Source organism: Manacus candei, unplaced genomic scaffold (assembly GCF_025592945.1).
Source record: "Manacus candei isolate 608988 ecotype Guabito, Panama unplaced genomic scaffold, ASM2559294v1 h1tg000077l, whole genome shotgun sequence".
NCBI classification, from domain to species: Eukaryota; Metazoa; Chordata; class Aves; order Passeriformes; family Pipridae; genus Manacus; species Manacus candei.
Window position 1 is genome coordinate 8,419,436 of NW_026138125.1, and position 20,606 is coordinate 8,440,041.

The window sequence follows — 20,606 nt, forward strand, 5'->3', positions numbered from 1 at the left end:
TATTACAGATCTTACAGTGCACGTGCCATCACCTCCTTTACAGATGATGTCAACAGGCACAGAAATGCTGTGGCTTTCTCTGAAACCTGCTGCTGTAATAAGGAGAGCTCTGTCCCTCTCAGTCAGATACAACCTTCTCACAAGCATACTTAGAGTTTGCTCACAGCTAAATCATTACAGCAACTCCACGGCCCCTGTGGCAAAGTGACACAAGTAAGATTACCTTATGCTAAACTTGTGAAACCAAAATGTTAAGTCAATCAATGGCCAAAGGGAAAAGGTGGGAGAACAGCCCTAATCCCTGATGTCCAGCTCCACACTCACTCATCAGAGACAGATTCCCTTTTCAGCCATCTTAGGATCCCTGTCAGGGTGGGGTTTATCCATGTAAATTGGCTCACTGGACTGAGATCTCCCTTTTACCTGACAGCTCCCAGCAGCCACTTTCTGTGTCCAACACTGTAGTTGCACAGTCCAGAAGTGCAGAAAGACAAGTCTGTAAAATGAACTATAACTGGGCAAACAAGGAGTTTTCAAACACATCTCCCCATCAAACTCAAAGAGGACCCACAGATATGTTCAGAATCATTCCTCTGAAAACCAGTGAGTCCTCACCCAGTCTCAGCTTCCGTTCCCCAGCCCTCTGAGCTGTGGAGCTGATCAAAACAAGGTCACAATGATATCCTCCCTTAATGAAAAATATGTTCCTTTTTCATTCCTCTTTTCTGGGGAACAGGTGAGCTGTTTTTGTTCAAACGTTCGACATTTTAACAAAGACCCCTTTGAAGGCCACCCTTGAACAGTGTAGGCCTAATAGGTTTAAGTTTCAAACAGGTCCAGGTTTCCAAACTGGAAACAGGAGGTCAGAATCTAAAAAACTTGTAGACAATGTTCAATGCATCTGTGAGAATTTCAAGATACATGGAAACAACATAAGTACTCCAGCACATGCTTGTCACTTCCTGTGGGGAAGAAAAATAGAAGAAACAAGGGAAGCAAAAGTGACTCAAATTCACAGTTCAGGAATAAATGGCCTTTCCATCTCTGATTGTGCAGGTAGGAGACACACAGGCATTCCAGAAAGGAAGGCCTAGGTAAAAAAACACCAAACACCCCCCAGCTCCAGAGAACCACTCCTTACTGCACGTGGCTCCAGGGAAGGCTGCCACAGGAGCCAGGGGACTCCTCACAGAGTCAAGCCCAGACAGTTTCTAACCCTAAAGTGTTAAGAGTCAAACCTTCTTACACCAGACAGCTCCAGAACAGGAGACAGAAAGGCTTTTGTGTTACTACTAAGTGAAAAACTAGCATCAACATCCAAATTCTCCCTCGCAGCGCAGGTTTTACTGTGCTTTCCTACTTGTAGAAAACCTAAATCAAGTGTTTAGTGTTTCACTGCAAAGTGAGGGCTCAGCAGAGAGAATGTTGGTAAAGTGAGAATAACACACCGTGCCTGCTCTCAGATGTTCATTTCTGTGCAAGTCAAAAATCACAGAGAACAGCTTAAACAAATCTTAACATGCCTCTCATGCCCAGAAATGGGATTCCTCCTACAAATGCCTTAGGCATGAACATCACAACACCTTCCTCTTGTACCCAGGCTCCTCCCATTTTATTTTACTCTCTTACCAAAAACACCCAGGTATTTTCATCTTTTTTTCACCTCTCAACACAGTAAATTCACAATATTGTGAAGCTTCCACAGCAAGAGCAAACAAGTTACAGGATCCATTGTTTCAGGTCTTAGAAAGTATTCTTAAAAATAAACAGAAGGGTATACAGATACTCATTATTTCTCTGAAAAGAGACTAGTGTTAATCTAAAAACTTCATTTTGAATTTTTCAGTGAGAAACAGATTTGTAGTGGGTTTATAACCGAACATACCTTTGCTTTCAGCTCAGCACAGATCTCCAGTTGCTTTTGCCTGGAGTCAGCCAGCACCACTTCTGCCTCATGAGCAGCAGCAGCTTCAGCAGCAGTTGCCACTGCCCTAAGGACAAAGGCTTTCCTAGCCTGAGCCCAGCCCAGCAGCAAGGCTCTGCGCTGATTCCTGATGGAATGGCAGTGATCCCAGGCTTTCTCATGAGCAACCTGAAAGCATTTCAGAAGGGTTTAAAAACTATGCATTAATAATATAAAATTATTCTAGATATTTTTACAAACCTTGAGAATACTTTAATTAATTATATTATCACCAATAATCCACAATGCAGGGCCAGTGCACTCTGCCAGGGATGTTCCAGGTGTCCAGGGCAGTGACCCCTCTCCAGCCTTGCCCTCTCTGCCTGCACCATGTGCCACTCCAGCAACCTGTTGGCCCACTGCTCTTTGCTGAACTGCACCTTTGCAATAGGAATTGAATGCAATGGTCCCTTCCTGCCCTGAGGGACATATAATACAATGTCCTTCCAATACATCTCCAGAGATACTGAGTACTTCCAGCAAGATGAGGCTTTTCTTAGCAAATTGTGATCTACAGAGAAATAGGACACCAAAAGAGCTGTACAAAAGCAGTACAGGTGAGAATCAGCTTCACTTCTTTCCTAACAGGGAATTTGGAAATAGAATTTTAGCTTGCCAAGCAGCACAGTGCCACCACCAGCATCACCACCTAGCAAAAATGGGGAGTGTTTAATCCAAAATACACCCTCTTTGGCCTAACTCAGCGAGGTTCCCAAGGACATTCAGGCTTCAAGACTTTGACAGAAGTAGTAGCAGGTGAGGCTGCATAGACCGAGGCCATTGAGTCCTGAGCCTGTCTTATGTCCCCAAAAATACAAGTTACAGGGATGAAGGAGATTCTAGAGATGGCTGGCTGCTCACAGGTGTCCAGGAGACCATTCCAGAGGCTGATTTCCAGGCTTCTGGCAGGGGATGCTGACTGTGCCTGGCTCACAGAGATTCCCATCAGCTTGTGGCTGGATGAAGATGGCCCTGGATGTTCCCTTTGGTCAAACACATGAGGCCACCACCTCACCAGCTCCCTCTGTCAGGGCTGCTGCCCCAGACTCACAAAGTGCCAAAGCTGAGACAAAAATCATGGGATGGAGAGTTTGCTCAGCTGAAAACAGGCCTCTCCAGCGAGCTCTGACGGGATCAGGCACTGAGAGCTTGTCCACTGACCATCGTGCACAGAGGGGAGGAGGCCTGGGAGGCTCTCAGGCTGATATTCCAATGTTACACACACACTTTAAGGACAGATTCTTAGCACTGTTTCAGCATTTCCATATTCATCATGCTAATACACATACTAAGAGATATCAGCTCAATGCAGAGTTAGATTTTTAAATTTAGCATTCTTAAATTTTAAATGAACCTTCAAAGAATTAGAACCAATAATAGTGGCTGTGCTTAAAATACATCTCCATTGTCCAAAGCACATGACTATTCATCCCAGTTCTCCAAGGCAAAAGGTCCAAAATCCATAAGAACTTTATTTTTAGTGAAACTCAGGCTAATTATCAGTATCACTTCACTGTCACTCCTTTGCACTAGACACTCCTCAAACACAGGGAAGTAGATGGTCTAAAAATACAGCCAGAGATAAAAAAAGCCTCCTACTTTCCTTATGAGTTCCTGAAGTGTTCTGGCCTTGAAATGGGTTTCTCTATTAGTGCTGTGTGCTTATTCACTGTGGAGTATAAGAGGAATCAGCAATCAATTTGAAAGGCATTATACATATAAAAATAGCCTCTACCTGAGAGCAGGAGATAACTTTTCACTCTTCTTCCTATATATGTGCCACAGAACAATTAAAATAACTATTACTAGACAGTGCAACAAGGCTCTACATCCTTATGAAAAATAAAAACACCAAGAGAAGCAGAGGAGCATGACATGGCTATAAAACAGCACAGCAAAAGCAGTGCTAACAAATTATTTTGTGAATTTGGCTGTAAGAGTGTGTGGAACTATAAAATCTCCCCAGGGCTTGTTTTGAAGAGGCAGTAGGTTTAAAGGTCCTGCATTTTAAAAACAGGGGCATCTCTTCTTCACTATGCAGAATAAAATTTTTAATTAAGAAATTTTAAAACAAAAAAACTTTGATAAACATTCTTTAATACAACTGCTCACTACCGAATTTATGTAAGAATTTGTATAATTGAACGAATATTGAAGCCAACACTGACCAGCTCATGCCAGGATTTGTGGGGAAGGTATCTCTGCAGCATATCCAGGTACAAAGTCCTCCTCCTCTGAAGATCACTTGGATACTGATTGATAACAGCCTGGAAAACCCACTGATCTTCTTCCTTCCAGTCACTGTTCCTATAGGAATGTAAAACAATCCACCCCAGTACAACTTAACCACTGAAAAGGAGGAGTTCAGTTCTGGGTTATTTTTACAGCCCCAGCTTTCAGTGGGCTCACAGTTCTGATGCTGTAAACTGCAGGTTGGGTCAGAGCTGAGCTTGTTTCATTTAATGAAACAAAGCAAACATAGAATGCTCTGCTAATGTGACCATCTATTGTGCCATCATTCAAGCAAATTGTTCGCTTTCTAACCTGGCTCTTTACTGACACTGTGTTTCTCCAACATGCTCCGTTGGTGGAGAGCCAGTCACCCCACATGGGAAAATACAGTGTGAAAAAGGAAGAAGATGATCAGACTCTACCACTGAGCACTAAATACATGATCGAAATGGAATGAATGAAGTGACAATCCCTGCATGCAGCTAAATGAGGAGCTAGTTTAAAACCAAACTCCTAACAGCCATAAACTCCTCAGCAAAGCATTTTTTAGAATAGCAGTTGTACCAATCAGCTTGCATTCATCTATCTCTGAAAATCAGCGCAGCAAGTAACGTCCAGCTAAAACAGAGTACCACGGGCTTGGACTCAGTAGCTCAGATTTTACCCTCAATCTGAACTCTTGGCCCCCAAGGGATTAATGTCAGGCTGTCACTGTCAGCATTAACATCCGAGCAGCAACACTGAGTCAGACCAAAAGGTCTCTCTAGCCCAGTGACCTGGTTTCAGAAGTGACTAAGAGCCTAGGGATAATTAAAAGATGGCAATCATGAGATTCTGTAACCCCCACCTCGAATTCCTGCCACCTCCAGCTGCTGCAGTTCCTGGACTGCCTGAGCCAGCAGCAGTGCCTCAGTATTCCATACACTGCATCCAGGAAGGCAATGGAACAACCTTATCCTTATGCAGGCAGAAAAAAGCAGAAAAAACAGGTACTTCAGAAAGGGGATTTTTATGAGCTGCTGATATGTAATTAATATTAAACTAGACTTCCTTACTCTCTTATACGGTTCCGAATCACGGGTCATCTACAGCCACCACCTGCACCTCCTAGAACGGTTCCATCAACGCTGCCTCCATACAATCCTAAACATCCACTGGTCAGATTATGTGACCAATACATCTGTTCTAGAACAAGCAGCAATCACAGGCATTGAGGCCATGTTGCTGAGAACACAGCTGCAATGGGCAGGGCACGTCTCCAGGATGAAGGACCAACCACCCCCTCCCTAAGATCCTGCTTTATGGTGAACTTGCCACCGGCTGCCACATGAGAGGAGCCCCAAAGAGAAGATACAAGGACTGCCTGAAACAACATCTCAGCCTTGGCCATATTGATCACCAGAACTGGTCTGCTCTGGCCTCCAATCAGGAGGTCTGGAGACACCCCATCTATAACGCTGCTGATGCCTTTGAGAACGCACGCAGGATCACCCTTGAGGAGAAAAGGCAACGCAGAAAGAATCGTGTCTTGCAGAATATACCAGCTAAGGAGTCTTTCTGCTGTGCCTTTTGCAACCAGACATGCCTGTATCGTATTGGCCTTTTCAGCCACCAACGCGCTTGTAACAAACATGGGTAGAGCCCTCCCCAAATCTTCGTTTGCGAAGCCTGGCCATGAGACTTCCTTATGTGATCCAGCATTATCTCTGAGGAGAAAACAGTGAACATTAGTGTTAAGAAACAATACTGGGTAACCCAGTTTAACACAACTTTTCTGTAACACATTGCACAGTAAACCTGCAGTGCATTGTCCCCACTGCACAGCACTGGGGACAGTGAAGGGACACAGCAGGGAACATCCCTACACCTGGCAGCTTTATAAAGGGAAAGCTTCACCTGCAGACAGGTCCCAGGAATGCAAAGACACAATATCCCATTTCCACAAACCATTTCACCTAACAACAAACCATTTCTGGCAAGTTTGGTGACAAGCTTACATGAGATAGGAAAATAAGTGAAATATCCAACAATCTATTTCTAGGACCCAGGAGTTTGCTATTGAACCCAGTCCTATTGAAAAGAACAGGAGGCAGCCTTGAAATGGGAGAGCAAAGATGCAGCTCCTGTAAAAAGTTTACCTTTGGTGACAGGCAACAACCAAGCAAAGGCTGGAGACAAGGTAACCAGTGGAACCACAGGAGCCAAAGTAGAACTGCAATGAAAGTGTTTCTGTACAGGTGCCTGCTGAATCTCCCAGACAGACACTGAATATAGACATCTCAGCTGAGTGGTTTCATACCCTAAGCCTAAAGCAGAAAGAGTACCCCAGAAGGGAAATGGGCCTAAGGAATCTTACCAAGAGGGACTGGTGCTGTAACAGCCCATAACTCCCCACTGCAGGCCTGGAGCAGCAGAGACAGCCCCTGAGCTTGGTCACAGAGGTGGCATAGGAAGGATGGGCTGTTTCTGCAGCATTTACTGCCTCCAAGAGAAATGTCTTGCAGCTGATCCTCAGAAATCAATGTTTTAAACTCCTCCCTCTTCTTTAGAGGGAGCTTTTCTATGAAATCAGATCATTTATTAATTTTAGAATGTGTGTTATAATTTGATATTCTGAGGCATAGGATTTCTGAAGAATAACTTTAATGAGTAAATTAATTATTCTTTGCTATGATTTAAATCTCTTTCACTGCAACTGCTTCTACTGATCTGAGTACAAAAATATTTTTTAAGATAACACCTATAATCCCTGTTTTTCCAGCCCCAACATTTTGTTCATTTGTGTATTAGAAGAATCACCGTATAACCCTGGCAGCCTTCACTCAGAGGGACTACCAGCCACTACAAAAGGGAGAAGTTAAGGTTTGTGGACGATCCTCTGGGGAGCAATCAGCTGGAGCTACAGCTACAAGTAGTTTATTGTAAGTAGGGACAAACTGACTGCCAATGCCTTGGTTTGTAAGCTGTGCCAAAATTTGTCAGCTGTGCTGAGATTTTGTCAGCTGCTCATAGACAAATAGGACCAAAAAAAAAAAATCAGGCTGACCCAGCCCAGCTCATTCCCAGCACCAAACGCACAGGGAATGTCAACATCCTGCGGAGGGAACCCGAGACGGCACCGCAGCGACACTGCCCTGGAATTCCACAGAGGAACAGCTCACCTACAACACCTCTGGAAACTCCAACACATTTGACAGGAAGAGTTAAGGTAATATCAGGTTTTTGCAGTGTCCAGATATCGACGAACGTTTTCCAGGCTGAAAGCATGACCCAAATTTGAGATGCAGCGCTGGCTGTCCCTGTGTGCAGCATTGTACCGGAGCACAGCACAGCCCGGGCTTTGTTTTGGAGCTGAAACACAGCAATTGTCTTCTCTGCAACAGCCCCGAGGCAGCTGCTTCCTTTGAAACAGATTTACCCAGCATTAATCCCTGGCTTTACACGTCCCAAAGAATCCAAACAGCTCCGAGGGGAAGCTCCCCTGTCCCCGGTAATCCCCACAGATCCCTCGCAGCAGCAGCGTGTGCTGGCACCGCTGTCGCGTTGGCTCTGCAGACACACAGGCTGCCACGATGCCACCAAGGGAGATGGCAACCCCTGCTAGTAATCACGGCACTGCCGACTGGTACCAGAGACATCCCGGGAACAGGCCTGCAAAGAGGAGCTCCGTGTACCTCACTTGGTCCTACCCTCCCACTCATTTGAAAGGATGCAGTGCTGAGTCTGCAACACTCCATTCGTCCTTCACTGATTTTAATAATTCAGACTTCCTTGGCAAAAATATAATAGTGCTTAGAGAATCAGCAGCTATGACACACACATCAGTTCCAAGTCCACGATTTGTGGGATATCTCGGGACCCGGGTATTTCCCAAACACAAAAACTTGTGGTTTAGCAGCAGTAAAAGGAATTAAATTAGATTATAAAATATTATAATCCTATACTAGGCTTGAAAAAAATCCCAAGTTTTTCTTCCATTTCTAAAAGCAATGACCACTGTAATGGGCACTCTAGTGGGACTGAAAAGCACACAGAAGAGAGTATTATCTTTTTTTTTGGACATTCTATGTGCATTTTCTGAATTCTCTTTTCCAGACAGTCTCAACAGTTTAAAAATGGGATGTGCAATGCCAGAGTAGTATCAACTGAAGGTTTCTTCACTGTACATTCAAGCATATGATGAAAGAAGGACAGAGCAGTAACCCCCAGCTGAAGTGACCAGGTTACCATGTTATCATAGAGTCAAGTTGTACTACTGAGCAACTTCTCAAATCACCAAAACAAGGGAAGAAGTGTATTGCAAGAGGATGTTTGATCTCTGTGGGTGCAGAGCAATGACAATAACTGCAAAGGCTTCATTAAGGCTACATTAATCAGTAGAGCACAGGGGATACACACCAAGGTCAAGGACCTGTCACTCCAATTTCTGACAGCATTATCTGTGCCACTTGGATCACAGGCTGCCTGATGAATTATAGAATACTTCAATCACAAGGCTGCATCTTTGCAAACTCACAGAATATTCCCATGCAAATTAACCAATATAAACGTAAGAAGTGACAAAGAGTGTCATATCTTTTATAAACCCAGATATTGGAAGTAAGCAATGCTATCAGAACAAAGTCTTGCTTTTTTTAATTGAAAACACACTTTTAATGTTGCTGTGGATAAAATCATAGAAACATAAATGAGCAATACATTAAAGATTTTGCTTGCCTTCTGATCTCAAAAAAACCAATATCTAGCTTTAAATAAATTGCCTGAGATAATTGCAGATGGTTCATTTATGAATCCCTAAATTCCTAGCTCTCAGTTCTGGCACATGCTGACCCAAAGTGGCTCTCTTGCCCCCCAGTATTGCCTCACATTTCTCTCAGCAAATTGCTGCCACTGCCTCCAGCATTTCCTCCAGCTACATCCCCTTTGGCATTCCCATCTAGAGATCACAACTTCATTCCTTCAGACCACCACTGCACATGTGTTCATGCTACAACTGCATTTATTTCCCTTGAAAATATGGCAGTTTATATTTAAGTCTTGATATTCTTGAATTACCAGTGCAAAATTACCTAGCTCCAGCCCTGAATTCACACTTGGCCTCTGAGCAGTGAAAATACTACCACAGATTTTTCAACCATTTTCAGACTTTCTGTTGTCTATATTGATGTTTGTTATTCAGTAGCACACATGCTGTGTGGGTCAAGGATTTAAATTTATGAATGCTCAATAAAATTGTGTTCATTATAAACTTTAACACAATTTTAATTAAAACCACTAGAAAGACTTAGTACATATTTAATGATTTAGCATTTGTCACAGGTTCTCACTGAGGTTGTTAAAAGGTCTGTAACAGCACTGTAACAAAATATCAGAGACAGCAGCAAAGCAACTGCTGTAAATTTGCCACTTGCTGCCTAATAAATGCTATAAATATGGGATAAATCAAAGCAATTTGTAATAAGTATCATGTTAGAACAGCTAGGATGCTACAGTAATAATATGCAGGTTTCAAGTAACAGAAGAAGAACCTACAGAATATCTATACAATTTGTACAAAAGGTAAGTAGATCATAACATCACTTTCTGTGGCAGCCAACACCTTGAACCTGCTCCAGCACACCCAACTATCTCAGCAGCAGGGCCAGAAGATCCAAGTGCTGCACTAGAGGTGCATACAGAAAACAGAGATTGGGAAGCAGCGTGCCATTGTTTTACCGAAGAAACCAAGGGACCTTCCTGCTCTCCCCCAGTTTCTTCTGCCCAGGCTTCCAACCCTTCCACTGACCTCCCCCTTCTCAGCCTTTAAAACCAAAGCCATCCTAAGCCACAGGAATATCAGGAGATGGCAAAAAGAAGGCAAAGCCTGTCCAATATCTGCAACTCAGTATCTCTCCTGTACTCTAGACAGTCTCAGCAGAAAGACTAAGCTTTATACTGCTAATATTTAGGTTTGTTACATTTCTAGATCATTATGAATAATGTTCTTTCTATAAAGTGTTTCATTTACAGAAAAATCTCTCCTTCTTTCAGTTAATCTGAATCAGAGTTATATACATTTTTCACATTTCTTTGTGATGACAACTACTGCAGCGATCCAAAACTTGTGAGAAGACTGGACTTTTTTATCTGCTTTATAGATAAAAATGTTCTGAACATGTCTCAGAAAGCCTGCACTTTTCTGTCATAAATTTGATAGTAATTACCATGCAGAAAGAGTAACTTCTATTCCTGCAAGAGCATGTGAAGAGGACATTTGATACACACCAGATTGTTGGTTCCTTATCCCACCAAACATGTTGCTTATTATTTCAGCAGAGAGCTCTGGCAAGGACTGGCTCCACCCTCAGCTGTGTAAACACTTCCCCACTGTCCAGCCCAGAGCTGGGCAGAGCCTGCACTGCTCTGCACCAAACAGCACCAGCTCGAGTGGCAAAGCCAACTGCAGCACCTACACATTATAAAGGACGTTATAGAGATGCTTTTATCCCCAAGAAAAGTCATGCACAAACCTGTCCTTACCTGGATAAAGCTTCCAACTGCTGGTCGACCTCCTGAAGCCTCGCCCAGTACCCACTGGCCAGCTCTTGGTACTCCTGGATCACCAAGGTCTTCAGGTCAGGGTAAGGGCATTCCAGAGACAGCAGCTCGGCAGGAACTTCATGGAAAAGCCCATTTTTCTCCTCAAAAGAGCCCACTAATGCCTGCAATGAAGAAACACTCCTCAGAACACTGCTCTGCATCATATTTTCTCTCTCAAGAAATTGCTAACTGAACATGCAAGGAAAAGCTTACATTTGCTTTGTAGTCTTCAAGCTCTCTCTCCAAAGCCAGACTTTCAAGGACAAGACCTTCCAAAACTGCCTTCTGCTGGTTCTTCACAAATTTGATCTATTTTATGAAACATGTTGTTACTTCTTTATCTTGTTACACTATGAAGCCTCTTATTTAGAAACAGTCCGATTTCCAGCCCTACACTGCTACACTTTTACAGATTCTAGTGAGCAGAGATCTATACCATGGCAAGTAGCGAGGTTACAGGATGCTCTATGTGTCAGTTAGTCTCAAAGTTTAACAAAAATAAATGTAAATGGTACAAATATGGCGATAATAAAATGTAAAAATAAAGTTAAAACACCAACCTGCTGTAATATCTCAAATGAATCGATCTCAGGTTTCTGACAAGATTCTTCTGAGAGGGAACGCTGCATTTCTGCCAGCTTGAGTTTTAAATCCTCCTTTAGCTGCCAGACAGGAACTACACTGTTTGTTTGGTAAGTGTCCCGCTGCCTGGACAATTCCTGCTCTGGATCCAAACGAAAGAAAGCTTTCTCAAACACACAAAATATTACACAGCACTGTGCTCTCCAAATCTAAACCTGTCAAGACAGGGTTTTAAAAACTCAAACAAACAATCGAGATAATTTTGACTTTAAAATAATAATTAAGAAATTAATAAAAATTCTTACCCAAGTCCCTCAAATCCAAAAAGAAGTTTTGCTTATGACTTTCTTCATTGAGAAAAGTCTTTATTTCTCCTTCTGCTTTTTGCCTGAAAGGTATGAACATGGATTTTACAGAAGCTTTAATTTCTTATTAATTTTATTTGCAAGAATGATAAGCCTCAAATAATTAATTAAAAAGGGGATTCTTTGCCTGGGAAGGGATAAAGTGCAGGATGTGGACACGAAGGTGGCAAGAAAGCCCCAAATGTTGCTGTTGATCTGTGTCTGTACAGTACCCAGGGCAACAGACAGGAGCAGTGCCAATGGTCCCTGTTCTCAGGGTGAACTCAACACACACACCCAGAGACAGACTCCAAAGGAACCCAAACTGAAAACTTCCATACACAAACTCTGGCTGCTGCTGTCTTCCTTCAGCAAGGACTCCTTCAGGTTCCTCAGCTCTTACCTGCTCTCGCTCAGCCTCTTATGCTCTTGCCACCACACCTGCCGGTGCTGTTTCAGCAGCATTTGCTCTTTGTTAATTTTTGAAACTTGCTCTGCTTTTTTAATCTGCAGGAAAAATTAAAGCTTGTATTTTGAATCTGTTCAATAGCTTTATCAAATGCCCTCATATTGAAAATTTTACTACAGAATGATGAACCTAACAGCTTTTTTCCAAACTTTTTTTCTAAAAGCATTTTTCTGAAGAACAATGTGTTCAAGTGTAACCAATTTTCATGGGGAAAAGGAAGCTTATTCCGTTTCAAGTCACAATTAAATGAGAGGAGAAAATGAAAAAAAATGCAGTCCATTTTCTTCTTTCCTTTTCCATCCCTATTTCCCAGGGGTGAAGCAGGGGGGAAGATGAGCAGGAGAAAGAAACATTCTTACAGGTAGGAAGATGAAAGAGTGAAAGTGTGTCCTTCAAGAAAAAGAATTTCAAAAATGTATGACTAAAAGAGTATTTTTACAAAATCTGTCCAATTAAAGAGGCTCTGAAACTGTTTGAGGGCTTCACAAAAACATTGCTTCACACTTCAGATAAAATAGGAATACCTGCTTTTGAGACAGATGGAGTTAGTCCTTAAGCCAGAGGAAAAGGTGCCAGGGGAGGCTGCTGAAGAGGCAGCCACACAATTCTGGCCAGCCAACAGTGAAGGAAAAGGGATCAAAGCCTGTGGCTGCCAGACATCCCTGAGACATTTCCTCTTACCCTCCTGCCACCCTGACTGTCCCTGGCCCCTCTCTCAGTGCATACAGAGAACAAAGCTCCTTTCCTTCTCCTTCTCTTCGTGCTGCCTTGCCATCCCTTTCCTCCAGAACACCTGCCCATCCCTATCCCAGCCAACTTCTGACTCCAGTGGCTCCCACAATTCACACACAGGCCCTTTTTTCCCCTGCCCAGAACCTCCTTCCTGCAGATAATGGCAAGACAAGAAAAAACCATAGGAAAGCCTTGTCCTAGTTCGTAACAGGGAGAAATGAATAAAGATCTCACTCCACATCTAGTTCCACAAAGGAATGATGTTCCGAGTCAAAACTGCTGGGTTTTCCCTTGCCTCAGGTGGAATGAACCTGCAACTGTCCTGCCCAGGGCAAGCTGCACAAAGCCACCCCTGAGCCCTCTGTGCTGAGAGCACTGGGAACACACACAGGACACGCAGGCACAGCCCCCAGCGTGTTCCTGCCCTGCCTGGGCCAGGGACACCAGCAGGGAAAGCTGTAGGACTGGGCTGGGCAGCACTCACAGGCAAGCAAGGAGGGTCCCAGCAATTCTCCAATCACAGCCCCTCAGTCACCATCACCAAAGCTAAAATCCTACTTTTGAAATAAGAAACATTTCCCCATCTCAGATGGACCTGAGTTCTGTACATCTGGTTGAATATACCTGGTTCCTAGACAGGAATAAGGGAGAGCAGCTGGAATGTGGCTGATCCATTGTGCTTGGCAGCAAACTTGGTTATGGGGCATTATTGGGATAAGAAGCTGCAAAAGGGGCCATGGAGACACTGTGTGATTGTGGTTGAGAAACAAGGAACCTGCATGTGTGGCTGTACTAGAAGAGAGCTGGAACACACTCGTGCCATGCTCTCAACCAGTATATTACAATGCTTCTAAATCAAACATAATGTCTTTTATTTTTATTGCTTACCTATTTTCATCTTGAAAAAGTTACTTACAGCTTCCTCTTGGTTACCATCAGGTGACTAAAACTAGACCTCAGCAAACAGAACACTTTATTTAAAGCAATCTGAAAATACATACATCTTCAAATTGGCTCTAAAACTAAGGTGAAACAAAACTCCATCTTTACATATGCTCTTGAAGTTATTTTATAGCAACAGTAATGTCATTTACGTATTTATGTGTAACTGCTGCAATATTACCCTTTTTTTTCCTGTGTGTGCTGTCTTTTTATTTCTTAAACAGTCAACAACTGATTTACCATTTGTTTCTTTGGTTCTGCCTCAAAGGAGGAGTAAACCAGCTCTTCTAAATGTGGATAGCTTGAATCAGCAACAAAAAGTAGTAGGTGGGAACACATACTGTTCTCTGTGGAGTTTTCAGAATATATATATTTTACTACCTACTCAGTTGGAAAACACTTGAAAAGGTGAAAACCCAAAAGAAAGATGAAAAAATAAAGTTTGGATGAATTCAGTAAAATTTTGTGCTGCCAATCTGTGAAGAAATATCTGCCAGAACTTTTGGTATATGATCTCTCCATGCATTAAAGGAAGCAGTGCTTCCTGTATTGAAGAAAGTATATAAATATGCATTTTTTCTCTCATTCACTGTCACCCTTCTGTACTATTAAACAGATTCCTGTGGTCTTTACCACATGAACACTACTGCACCTATTTATACCTCTCTGTCGAACTCTACATTTACATTTTATGGCTATTAAACACTTCTATTTTTTTTTTAGGATCTACCTCAGCTTAACATTTGGAAATCCTTGCTTCATATCTTTTTGTTTAGCTTATTGTCTGGGTCAACCTTCCCATTTGTTCCCATAAATTCTTCATTGCCTCTGATTTTACGTAATAAGTTTGGATGAGTTTCCACAAAGCACTCAAATACAAACTTTTCCTGTCTTTTGAGGAAGCAGAATCCACACATATTTTGCATCTCTGATTCAAAGAAAGTCCATACATTGACATTAACACATCCAAATCACAGTAACACTGGGATAAACTCTCATATCTGATTCCCTCTGGCTGAATCAATTTTTTATCCCTATTCATTCTCAGATTCCTTGGGGTTGGAAGAAATATGATCATTGAGCTTCAAAAGCATTCGCATTACAAGTAATACAAAAATCCTACCTTTAACTGAGTTTTTTCAGAGGCCATTTTTGCCTCTGCAGCAAGTTCATGCAGATGTTTATAGTCAACAGGTTTGTACTTCTGACTGCAAAGAGCCTTTCTTGCAGGAATCACTGGATTTTCTAGTTGTCACATAAAACACATAAGGTCATTTCAAATTCTGGAGAAATAATTTAAGTGTGAGTCATAAAATGAAAGCATTATAGATAGAAATTAGAACCAGTACATTTTAAACACCAGAAGTTTCCATAACAGAGACTGTTAGTTGGGAAATGAGAATTATATAAGAAACAGTAACCAGCTGTATGTTTACAAAATGTTTTAAAAGCATTGTTTACATGTGAATTTCGTTATGAATTCACTTTAAACTGCATTTACTGGAATTTTAGTAACTTCTAATACAGAAATACCTAAATTTCAATATATGCATTCTTCTTGCAGGAAGCAGAAAACTGCCTCAATGTTTATTGTAACCTACGGATTGAGCAACCTATGGAGTGATTTTTTTCTAAGAGGTATAAAAACTACCAAACCCATGCAAAGGGGATGAGTTGCAGCTCCATTTCCCACTGCATCCCCAGCCACACAGACCAACAGTTATATCAGAACAACTCCAGAAAATCAGGACTGCAAACCCTGCCTGAATGGGATTTGCCAACAGAACCAGAGAGAACCTCTGAGGTAACCTCAGACAGAGCTGCCCAGTGTTTATGGACAGATTTCCTGGCTCATGGGACTGTGCCAGGCTGCCATTCAGAACAGAACTGTGGCTTCTTCCCCCTCCTCCTCATCATCCAGAGTTTCACAGGCAGCCCCTGTGCAGGGGAGAGGACACACGGCCTGCACAGAGGAGGGAGGGCTCCCTCCTTCCCTCCTGCTCACCAGTCCTCATTTTCTCACCATTCATCTTCTCATCACACCAGTTATTCCACCAGGTCAGTGTTATGCTAAGCAGGTTATAGCTCTGATCTTGTATTAAGACTATTTCTTTATTCTCTATATACCTTAAACAAAAAGCATCCAGTAGTTTGATCCACTAAATTCTTCCTTTTTACCCTGTGAGCTTAGTACAAACAACCTCCTTTCTCCCGGTCTTTAGGCAGCTTTTTTAAGCCCCCTTTGTGGGTTTTTCTATGTAAAGATTTTTTTTCCTTCTTTCTGAGGTTGCTTGAAACACTGTCCAGCAGAGATCAAGGAAAATCATTCCACATTCAAGGAGGTAAAAACTCCAGACCCAAACGCTCTGGAAAGCTGGAACATCTCTCATGTGGAGAACAGGCTGTGAGAGGTGGGGATGCTCAGTTGGAGAAGGCTCCAGGAAAGCTTTATTGCAGCCTCTCAATATATAAAGGGGGTTTATAATGAAAACAGAGAAAGACTCTTTACCAGGGCCTGTAAATTGCACGAGGGGCAACAGTTTTAACCTGAAAAGAGGCCAGATTCAGACAGGAATCGAGGAAGAAATTCTTCCCTGTGAGGGTGGGCAGGCCCTGGCCCAGGTTGGGCAGAGAAGCTGTGGCTGCCCCTGGATCCCTGGGAGTGTCCAAGGCCAGGTTGGACGGGGCTTGGAGCAACCTGGGCTGGTGGAAGGTGTCCCTGCCCATGGCAGGGGGTGGGACAGGATGAGCTTTAAGGTCCCTCCCAACCCAAACCATGATCAGAGAGCTATAGCAGCTTCCATATGCAGCTATTAGTTGCACAGAGTATTTCACAAGTGGTTGATAAAACAATTAAACTTGAACATGATAGCATACACACCTCCATCACTAATCCTAGGAGTTGAAAACAATGTTCCATGGTCCAGTTCAGCCATTTTTATTTTTTAGATGTTTTTTATATCTGTTGAGAAACAAACAGATGTTTTGAGAACACTAACATTGTGGAAGCAATCTAAAAACACATTCAAAAATATATATTATTTTCTGAAAGAGGTACATCTCACTCAAAATGTAATTGGACAGAAATTCCTCAAGTTCATCTCTCATTTTAAGAGGGATTTCATGTGCCTCATATCATTTACCAGCTAAGAAAACAAAATATTATTTCCTCTGAAATCTGTAATGCTGTCACACGGATATCTAGTCTTTGCTTTATGCTTTTCAGAATATAACAAGTCCCTTGACCCAAACATAAGATCAGTTTTTGAGGTGTTCTTTGCTTCATAGAAATTAAGCCTGAAAAGATCACTCTTTTCTTGCATTTAGAGACTGTGTCTTGATCCCTTTAGGAGTCTCTGCATTAACACCTGTGAAACCCAGTCAGCTCTTTCAGCAGCAGTGGCTCAGCTCCTGGTGAGCAGCTGTATCAAGTACCCACATCATTGTGGGATTACTGTGACATTTAAGATAAAATAAGTTACACCACACTGTAAAAAGACCTTTGAAGTCTCAAGCCCCTTGCTTTCACCATAATTAAACATACATGGATGCCACCTCAGGTCTGGCATATAAATAAAAGCAACAGATCCAACTGAAATGTTTGAGCCCAACCGAATCCACCACTGAGTCACACCAGAAGGGGAAGGTCATGTCCAACCAGGCTCCCACAAACCCTCTCCCTCAAACCCTGTTCTACTAAGCCAAAATTCCCTACACACAGGATTCCTCCTCTTTGTCATACCTCTGACTTTTGTCTGGTCCTACAGCAAGCAGCAACACAGTAAACAGCAGAGGAGCAAAGACTGTTCAATGGTGTATCATGGAGTTATTTCCTCACTGTTCCAGTGAATTGAACTAGTTTATCCCTACAAATTCCAAGAGTGGCACAATGCAACAGGAAGGTGGGAAGGAAGAGCAGCAGAAGCAATGGAAAGGGAACTACTCTGAGAGAGAGCTACTAATGCCAGTCAAATAAAAATGTGAGACTGCAACCAAAGGCAGTCAACATTGTACTTTCCTGTGAGCTTTCCAGCTCACAGGATTCTGCACAGAGGAACCATCAGAAACAACACAGTGTAAAAATCCAGCTTAGACAGCCCACAGGCCCAGGAATGAGTGTCCACACCTACTGCACAGACACGGTAAATGCAGTTGAAATCACAGCCACACCCCCCTGCTGCTGTGCTCAGTGTGGGGTGTCCTGTCCATGGGAACTGGGAAGGGACAAGGCAGAGAAAACACACGAGCAGCAGGCTTGGCACAGGGAACACTCCTGGACCAAACCAAGGGCAAAGCAGTGAATCTCATGGCTAAAGTGTGACATTTCTCAGAGCTTCTTCATGCACAGTCTCCAGTGTTCTTTAGCAAGGCTGTGAGACTGTCCCTTGCAGGCTAAATGTCCCCTGTCCTCACCCAAGAGTGGCCTTTGCAAATCTGGGCTGAAAGTATTTGGCAGGATCAATAGGTCAGAAGCTACACTGAATGTCATCATCTGATCACAAATATTGAAATTTAAAAAACCACAAAAGCCAGCAAATACATGAGGGAGTTCATTTTCCTCTTGAAACACTAATGTGTATTTTACCATCTGATAGTCACCTGCAAATAAAGTCACAGTTCTATGCCAAACTCTACACCCTCCTGGAAAGTCAAGGGGGAAAGAAAGGAAGGAAAATGTTAGCACATTCGTACTGCTGATTCTCTTTTTCTCTGCTTGCAGTAATTATTTGGTTTCAATTTGTAACCATATAACACTGCCAGATTCATCCAGACAAATGAGGCAATTCTCCATACCAAAAGCAACTTTGGCCCATTTGTCATGCTAATGTTTTATCTATACATCAGCTTATCTACATACAATTTCCTAACTGCACATATACTTTGGCTGGAATAGATTTTTTAAAAAATTCAAATTAATTCTATATGTAAAGTTTTAAGGTAGGGATTTATATAACACAGTGAAGTATGGGATTCACCTTACTTATTTCTTCAGGATGCACAAAGACAGTTTAAATATTGCTTCTTCTCCCCCTAAAGACAAAATGTGATTTTCTGCTTCTTCTTAGAAAGGTCAGCTACACACAGGCTTGCCTTTCTGTCTCTAGGACTCGTCACTGGAAATACAACTGAACAAGAAATGCTCCATCACCAACACACAAATCTTTAAGTTATGGACAGATAATTTCAAAAGACATGTAAAGAAAATTCTTTTTATTCAGGTTGTTTACAAGTCTATAAATTAGTTTTAGTTTAGTCTCCCTGCTGTCATAATTCCCTTAGATTTCCAGCCTCCAAGATTGTCTTCCTGGGAGAAGGGGAAAGTAGACAAATCACGAAATTCTGCAATTATAAATGGGGACAGAAAGGGAACCATAACAAAGGAAAAGTGAAACCCTTGAAACTGGCATCATTTCCATGGAATTCTATAATATTCAGCACTTTCTGGAAAGTCCAGCACAATTATGTGACAATCTCCCACTGAATTTACAGTCATTAAGGTTGAACGGGAAAATTCAAAACACTAATAATAAAAACCTCAAATTCTTTGCTGAATTTTACCCTTTCATTTAAGAGTAAATACCTGGATTTAGAGAAAAGGGAAAGCATCACAAGGTATTTAAATTCTTTATTTTAAAACTTTTTTGATTGACCAGTCTAAACCTTTCATAGATTTCTTTCTTAGAAAGATAAGTCTCAATTCATAGGCTCTGTCAGGAAAATGTGAATATTTAAATGTGGCTTGGTATTTCTGTAACCCTACTGATGCTATTAATAACATAGGAGTGAAGACTAACTGCATCAAATCTCTTCTTCCCCTATCAGATGCAGCCTGTAGTTACATGGGTCAGGAAAAAAAGGGCCAGAACCTTCCCAAGGATCCTGAACAAGCTTGGCCATTCTCCAGCAGAGCCATTGGAGCTCTTCAGATCAGCAGCACCATTTTTAAACAACAGCAAGTTCTCTTGAGGGTTTTGTGTACAATGGTTAATATTTACTCAGCAATGTTGATTTCCTTAGCAGAGATATCAGCAGGGCTATCATGTCGTGAGACTGCAAACAGAAATAAATATATCTGCACTGCACTTGGAGCAGATTGTCTGCACAACGCTTGGGGCACCACGTGAGCTTTGGAGATCTGCACCAGCAGCAGCTTCAACCAAGCCACCAGAATTCCTCAAAGGAAAAGCAGGAAAATATATCTACAAAGGAAAACAAAACATGGGATAGTCCCAACTACCATGTGGGACAGCAGAGTTCTTTGCAGAGTCAAAAGGAGAGACACACAACAGTGAAAGCTGCCTTGGCTTTGCCTGCGACCACTGGCAGCTCTCAGCACCCACCTCCCCCAGGCTCAAGGGAGGGAGGGCATTCAGTGGTACAAAGCACACAATTTACCTCAGAACATTCTCTGACTGCTCTTTTCACATGGTTAGTCTTTAGAAAGGGCATTCAAGCCTCCACCTTCAGCTGTCCCAGCCCTCTCTCCAGCCCAGTGCCACAGCAGCGACACTGCTCTGGGAGCTCAGGGCCCCAGCACCACCCCAGGAAATCCCTCTGATCCCAGGGATTCAGCAATTTCACATTGCATAAAATCTACTTCTAGTTCTCATTCTTGCAAGTATAACCCATGGAGAATCACATGTAGTAGATTTTTTTTTTTCTACTTCCTCTTGCATTTCCACTCTAGTTCATGGAAAGTGATGCAAATGTTTCAGGGCACATCTTAGTTTTTAACAAGAGTCACTACATTTTGCATCTGGCA

The 20,606-nt window shown here is 42.4% G+C and overlaps 1 protein-coding gene across 5 annotated transcripts in view; it reads right to left on the reverse strand.

The window, feature by feature from the left end:
- The window catches only part of CCDC148 (coiled-coil domain containing 148), a 56,227-nt gene that overhangs the window by 24,273 nt on the left and 11,348 nt on the right, over nucleotides 1-20,606 (reverse strand). For 2 of the 5 annotated variants that reach the window (XM_051810169.1, XM_051810166.1), the window contains exons 2-11: nucleotides 18,820-18,969; nucleotides 16,725-16,805; nucleotides 14,967-15,088; nucleotides 12,104-12,207; nucleotides 11,662-11,744; nucleotides 11,335-11,498; nucleotides 10,988-11,083; nucleotides 10,715-10,896; nucleotides 4,132-4,270; nucleotides 1,886-2,092 (exon numbers count right to left, since the gene is read on the reverse strand). In XM_051810169.1, the coding sequence (XP_051666129.1) occupies nucleotides 1,886-2,092; nucleotides 4,132-4,270; nucleotides 10,715-10,896; nucleotides 10,988-11,083; nucleotides 11,335-11,498; nucleotides 11,662-11,744; nucleotides 12,104-12,207; nucleotides 14,967-15,088; nucleotides 16,725-16,779 (1,152 nt within the window). In that variant the 5' untranslated portion in view covers nucleotides 16,780-16,805; nucleotides 18,820-18,969. Of the gene's footprint in view, nucleotides 1-1,885; nucleotides 2,093-4,131; nucleotides 4,271-10,714; nucleotides 10,897-10,987; nucleotides 11,084-11,334; nucleotides 11,499-11,661; nucleotides 11,745-12,103; nucleotides 12,208-14,966; nucleotides 15,127-16,724; nucleotides 16,806-18,819; nucleotides 18,970-20,606 lie in introns of all 5 variants that reach the window. The other 3 variants (XM_051810168.1, XM_051810167.1, XM_051810170.1) reach the window with 2 other exon arrangements.